At 37.0% G+C, this 7,500-nt stretch overlaps 1 protein-coding gene across 1 annotated transcript in view; it reads left to right on the top strand.

Annotated features, from left to right (window-relative positions):
* LOC133639075 (BCL2/adenovirus E1B 19 kDa protein-interacting protein 3-like) overlaps window positions 1-4,566 on the top strand; it is a 33,364-nt gene extending 28,798 nt beyond the window's left edge. Inside the window, exon 6 of the mRNA XM_062032201.1 lies at window positions 3,244-4,566. Coding sequence (XP_061888185.1) covers window positions 3,244-3,292 — 49 coding nt within the window. The 3' untranslated portion in view covers window positions 3,293-4,566. The remainder of the gene's footprint in view (window positions 1-3,243) is intronic.
* The last annotated feature ends 2,934 nt before the right edge of the window (window positions 4,567-7,500 follow it).

Raw genomic sequence — 7,500 nt, 5'->3', positions numbered from 1 at the left:
CAGGACGAGCTAAATTCATCAGCCCGGAGGTTGGGTCTCGGGCGCAGTTGGGTGTTCCAACAGGACAATGACCCCAAACACACCTCAAAAGTGGTAAAGGAATGGCTAATGAAGGTTTTAGAATGGCCTTTCCAAAGTCCTGACTTAAACGTGTGGACAATGCTGAAGAAACAAGTCCATGTCAGAAAAGCAACACATTTAGCTGAACTGCACCAATTTTGTCAAGAGGAGTGGTCAAAAATTCAAGCAGAAGCTTGTGGATGGCTACCAAAAGCGCCTTATTGCAGTGAAACTTGCCAAGGGACATGTAAGCAAATATTAACATTGCTGTATGTATACTTTTGACCCTCACATTTTCAGTAGACCCATAATAAATTCATAAAAGAAGCAAACTTCATGAAAGTTTTTTGTGAGCAACAAGTATGTACTCCAATCACTCTATCACAAAAAAAATAAGAGCTGTAGAAATGATTGGAAACTCAAGACAGCCATGACATTATGTTCTTTACAAGTGTATGTCAACTTTGTGACTTCAATAATAAATATGGCAGTGCCATGTTAGGATTTTTTTTCATAACTTGAGTCGATTTATTTTAGAAAACCTTGTTACCTTGTTTAATGCATCCAGCGGGGCATCACAACAAAATTAGGCAAAATAATGTGTTAATTCCACGACTGTATATATCGGTATTGGTTGATATCGGAATCGGTAATCAAGAGTTGGACAATATTGGAATATCGGCAAAAAAGCCATTATCGGACATCTGTAATTCTAAGGCTGCAGCTAACGATTATTTTTCTATCGATTAATCTATCGATTATTTTTTCCGATTAATCGGTTAATCTATAGATTATTTTTCCGATTAATCTATAGATTATTTGTCCTTTTACCGATTATTTTTTTATTCAAAATGAAGATGAAAAAATAAATGTAGGCCCGTTTTTTCAAAAGGCCTGGCTTTTATTTACAAAAAAAAAGAAGTATGGCCACTCAGTCAACATTGACAACAACATGACAAAATATTCTGTAACAATGTAAACATTTAAAACTTTTAACATTTAACAAAATTAAAAGTAGCTTATTTGCTTTTTAATGTGCAAATATAAAAGTCAACATCCAGTGCAAATCTTGAAATTCTGCAATAGTATAAGCATTTCAAAAGTAAAAGTATTGCTTATTTTGCTTTAAAATGTGCAAAAATAAAGATAAACATCCAATACAAAAAAGTGCAAAACGAAATATTCTGTAACAACAGTGTAAACATTTCAACAAAAGTGAAAGTATTGCTTATTTGCTAAAATGTGCAAAAATAAAGATAAACATCCAATACAAAAAAGTGCCAATCTAAATATTTTGGAGCACTGTAAACATTAAGTATTGCTTTTAAAATGTGCAAAATAAACATCCAGTCCAACACAGTACACAATAACCAATTCTACTCATTCCAGTGAGTGACTAACAGTTGTAATGAAGAAAGGTTAGCATGTCTACATGCTCTGGTTCTTTTCATGTTTACAATATTCCCAGCAGCTGAAAATAGGCGCTCAGAAGGGGTCGATGTGGCTGGAACTGAGAGCTAATTAGCCTTCACCTCAAGCCAGGACTGCGAGTGAGCTGAGCTCCAGTTTATATTCCTAGAAGGTCAACGGGCTCATAGTGATGTTACTAGTAGTTGACTGGGAGGTGTTTATTATCATTTGGGGAGAGTCCGCTGCCTGATGCTCACCTGCTAAACACCTATCTGCTCCACGCTGAAGCGCTGACTACATGCGCTCTGAATACACACTGCTGATTGGCTGATAATGCTGCGTGTGTACCAATCAGATGGTTGTGTGGGTGGGACAATGCTGCGTGTGTACCAATCAGATGGTTGTGTGGGTGGGACAATGCTGCGTGTGTACCAATCAGATGGTTGTGTGGGTGGGACAATGCTGCGTGCTGAGACAGAGGCAGAGGAGCGAAGCAGCTTGTTAAGACTTTAGCAGCTGAAGTTAGCTTTAGCTTAGAAACTCGTTCGGTACACCCCCGTACCGAACCGAAAGCCCCGTACCGAAACGGTTCAATACAAAACACGTACCGTTACACCCCTAGCAGATACAAATGACACATTCATGTTTTTGTGTAATGATGACAACGTATGCTCGCGCGGACGATTGACTAGTTGATGGTTTTCTTTTCAAATGTTCGTTCATAGCCGTTGTGCTGCTATGATAGGCCATTCCCGCTCGACACAGTGTGCATACAACAACATTATTAGGCCGTGTATTGAAATACTCCTACACTTTTGACCACTTTTGGCATGCTTTTCCCCCCCTCGCTCGCATCGTCTGCTTTGATCGTCTGCTTTGCGCTCCGCCATGACGGTAGTGTGATGTAAATATGCGACGCGTCGACGCACAAAAACAGCGTCGACGTATTTACGTAACCGGTGACGTCGACTACGTCGACGCGTCGTTTCAGCCTTGTGTAATTCCTACACATAAATAACACCGCCCACATAAAGTATAGCACTGTGCAAAATGAAGTTTGCCGTCAAATAAACTAAACAGTAATGTTGAGAAAAAGTTTCAGAACAGCGCCCCCACCTGGCTGTGAAGGGGACAGTGCACAACATCAGACGCAGTGCAGGGTGTGTTAGAATAATTGTTTCTAGATTATCACAAAAACTTTGTGTTACGGTGAGAAGCAAAAGCTGTCTTTGAAACCTACCAAGAGTAAGGCTCGTAAAACTCCACTGCGTAGGAGGGGAAGCAACATGAAGGTGTTCTGTTTTCTTTCATGTATGCTAATCAACAGAAATATATTGTTCTAACCCAAGGACTACAAAGCGGAGAGGAAGCAGGACCAGACTCCCCTCCAGGCGACCTCTTCTTGAACCTCCTTTTTGAACTGTTTTACGACTTCTTCTTTTGAACTGTTCGGTAACCAAAGGCAACGCTGTTTACGACCCACTTCCCTCCGGAAGCAGCTGTGGTCATGTGGTCGGAGAAAGTCAAATAAAGAAGGAGTACAATCTTTCGCCAGAGCGCGCTGAGATACCGTACAAGGGTACAAGTGTACGGGCGACTCTCCTCAATGGCGTCCAAATTGAATTCTGTCTCTGTTTGATTCTTTGCCTCTTGTCTTGTTTAATAGATGTCATCAGTGTTTGAACCTGACAGGGTGTATCCTATTTTGAGATGTTTGAAGTTATCGATGGTCCGTCGGGAGACTTAATCACACGTCCGCCTGTGTTCCACCAGAGTGTACATCGGCAAGAGGCTGACCACGCCTCCCACCAGCTCCTTCTGAAGCCCAGCCGGAAGAAAAGTGCCTGAGAAGTGGCCTGGAACCATGACGGAGAAGAGTTTCTCCTCCCGCTACCCTGCTTGCCTCCTCTTCCTCCTGGCTGAGATATGACATGTTCTCAGTAATGTATCCTCCTCCTCCTCCTTTTCTGGACTGGCTTTTCTGAGTGTACAGATTCTACCTTTACATCCACTCATCTGTCAAGGCTTTTCAAAGAGTGCCTAAAGGCCTTTTTTTTCTCTCTCTTTCTCCACTTTAATTAATTCAGGCGATGAGATCCACTCTAGTTAAAAAATGAAAGTGTCAACATGCCTTTATGGGGGCTTAGTTGCCCCTTTTTCTCTTTCTTTGCTGTTCTTTTCTTCTCATGTTCATGTATTTTACAGCAGTCACTGTTAGGTTCACCGTAGTGGCCATCCCTTATTGAAGAAACAAAAGAGGTGAAGGAGCGTTGTTTGCAGAAAGCCGGGTGTTGTTGATGCACACGCAGTATTTCAGTGTTGAGTCCAGACAGGTCGGGACCTTGTGTCCACGTTCTTTTAGTGCAAGTTTGTTCGTCTGCGACATATCAGAATTCTAATTCTCATTTTTCCCCTTTCTGCCGATTTTAGGTTCCGGCGCTACCTGGGTTTTTGTTAGTCGTCTGCTCCGAAAGGTCGGACAAAAAACAAATTGTACGAAAATTAGAGCCGTTTTTCCTGTAAGAAATAATGTCAATTCTACTACACCCACAGAAATGAACACAAAACACATTTTATAGAGAATTATTATCATTTGACATCGCCTTTCTTTGGTTATTTGGTGGATTGTTTTACAGTCGCACTCCATAAAACACACGTCGTCGAAAAAATGTGTATCGATAAGGCATTTTGTCTTTGGTGATTCATTCATTTAAAATGTAAATTTGCACGCAAATGCAGTTCTTAGCTCGTTATTATTTAGTGCAACAAGCTATTGCAAGCTTTTCTAGTCAGATTCTTGGGGTGGCGATTTGATTTAGAGTCCATTCTCGTAATATATTACAGTATATACAGTACGGGCCAAAAGTTTGGACACACCTTCTCATTCAATGTGTTTTCTTTATTTTCATGACTATTTACACAAAAAAAAGGTGAAATAACTGAAAACATGTTTTATATTCTAGTTTCTTCAAAATAGCCACCCTATTGCTCTGATTGCTGCTTTGCACACTCTAGGCATTCTCTCCATGTGCTTCAAGCACACCTGTGAAGTGAATGCCATTTCCGGTTTCAGCTCATGGAGAGAATGCCAAGAGTGTGCAAAGCAGTTTCAGAGCAAAGGTCGGCTATTTTGAAAAAACTAGAGTATAAAACGTGTTTTCAGTTATTTCACCTTTTTTCGGTTAAGTACATAACTCCACATGTGTATACCCTAATTCATTTTATTTTATTTACGAAAATCCTAGTTTTTGGCTAAAAACGGCTTTGAAGTTTTTATTTTTATTTTTATTTTATTTACGAAAATCACAGGATTTTTGTTTTTGGCTAAAAACGGCTTTTAAGTGTTTTTTTATTTTATTTTATTTACGAAATCACAGTATTTTAGTTTGTGGCTAAAAACGGCTTTTAAGTGTTTTTTTAATTTTATTTTATTTACGAAATCACAGTATTTTAGTTTGTGGCTAAAAACGGCTTTTAAGTGTTTTTTTAATTTTATTTTATTTATGAAATCACAGTATTTTATTTTGTTGCTAAAAACGGCTTTTAAGTGTTTTTTTTAATTTTTTTTTATTTATGAAATCACAGTATTTTAGTTTGTGGCTAAAAATGGCTTTCAAGTGTTTTTTTAATTTTATTTTATTTACGAAATCACAGTATTTTATTTTGTTGCTAAAAACGGCTTTTAAGAGTTTTTAAAAAAAAAATTTATTTACGAAATCACAGTATTTTATTTTGTTGCTAAAAACGGCTTTTAAGTGTTTAGTTTATTTTATTTTATTTACGAAAATCACAGGATTTTAGTTTTTGGCTAAAAACGGCTTTTAAGTGTTTAATTTTATTTTATTTACGAAAATCACAGGATTTTAGTTTTTGGCTAAAAACGGCTTTTAAGTGTTTTTTTAAATTTTATTTTATTTACGAAAATCACAGGATTTTAGTCAACCCAACAAAAGAAATTAAAGCAACCCCAACCTAATCCCATCTTTACAAGAAAATACATTTACAAGTAAATTAAGAAGACATACAAATACAATACTAACAAAAGGAAAGCCAAAAATTAATAAAAGCTAAAGTATCAATAATAATAATAATAATAGTTGATTATTGTTTTTAATCTAATAATTGATTCTTAAAACTAAAAACATATTTTTTTAATCGCTTCGCATAAATGACCAGTTGATTTAGATTTGGAATTTAAAAAAAATGTATCACTTTTTTTTAATCACCATTATTTCCAATCCTACACAACAAAAAGGTCTATTTGTCACTTCTGATTGCAAAGCAAGACAATAACAATCAAAGAAAGTGAAATGGTGTAGTGATCGCTCCCACCAGGATTTCTTCATGATTGTCGTGTTCTGAGGTCGAAAATGCCACATTTTCAAGAACCTTGTGGCCAAATTGCCCCCAGACATCTGCTAGGTCGTGTTGCCTTCGAGTGCTGCTCCGACAAATGATGATTGGCCAAAATGTGCGGAGAAATTGCGGGGATTGGGCAAAGTTGCAAGGCCGTGCATATTTGCATGAATTGGCTGGTTGGCAACAAACATCATGAAATCCTGGAGGGACTGACCCAGGTCACCAAGTTGTCCTCTGTGGACTTCAATGTAGGCCGTGATGAGAGTGAGGAGGACAATAGATCAATACAATACAATATAATACAATACAATACAATACAATACAATACAATACAATATAATACAATACAATATAATACAATACAATAAAGACCCGGGCTGGTTTGTTGCCACAATCTTCAGACATACCAGAACCGAGGCGGCATACGAAAACTGGTAAAAGTGAGGCGTATGTAAAACGAGGTAGCACAATATCTCAAATACTGAAAAACTACGTTCTAAACATTTACTTAAAACTGTTTCCAACCTTTTATTTTACAAGAGGAACATCCCACAGAGTGTGGATACACACACATAGACATACTACATAGTGTACTACAGTACACACACATATATACTACATAGTGTACTACAGTACACATACATATATACTACATAGTGTACTACAGTACACACACATATATACTACATAGTGTAATACAGTACTCATACGTAGACAAACTACATAGTGTACTACAGTACACACACATAGACATACTACATAATGTACTACAGTACACACACATAGACATACTACATAGTGTACTAGGAGTACACAACACAGACATACTACATAGTGTACAGTAAACAACATAGACATACTACTTAGTGTACAGTAAACAACATAGACATACTACTTAGTGTACAGTAAACAACATAGACATACTACATAGTGTACTACAGTACACACACATATATACTACATAGTGTACTACAGTACACATACATATATACTACATAGTGTACTACAGTACACACACATATATACTACATAGTGTAATACAGTACTCATACGTAGACAAACTACATAGTGTACTACAGTACACACACATAGACATACTACATAATGTACTACAGTACACACACATAGACATACTACATAGTGTACTAGGAGTACACAACACAGACATACTACATAGTGTACAGTAAACAACATAGACATACTACTTAGTGTACAGTAAACAACATAGACATACTACTTAGTGTACAGTAAACAACATAGACATACTACTTAGTGTACAGTAAACAACATAGACATACTACTTAGTGTACAGTACACAACATAGACATACTACTTAGTGTACAGTAAACAACATAGACATACTACATAGTGTACAGTAAACAACATAGACATACTACTTAGTGTACAGTAAACAACATAGACATACTACTTAGTGTACAGTAAACAACATAGACATACTACATAGTGTACAGTAAACAACATAGACATACTACTTAGTGTACAGTAAACAACATAGACATACTACTTAGTGTACAGTACACAACATAGACATACTACTTAGTGTACAGTAAACAACATAGACATACTACTTAGTGTACAGTACACAACATAGACATACTACTTAGTGTACAGTAAACAACATAGACATACTACTTAGTGTACAGTACACAA

Source organism: Entelurus aequoreus, linkage group LG21 (assembly GCF_033978785.1).
Source record: "Entelurus aequoreus isolate RoL-2023_Sb linkage group LG21, RoL_Eaeq_v1.1, whole genome shotgun sequence".
Classification (NCBI taxonomy): Eukaryota; Metazoa; Chordata; class Actinopteri; order Syngnathiformes; family Syngnathidae; genus Entelurus; species Entelurus aequoreus.
The sequence above is the reverse complement of the archived record's forward strand: the minus strand, read 5'-3'. Positions and strand labels throughout refer to the sequence as shown.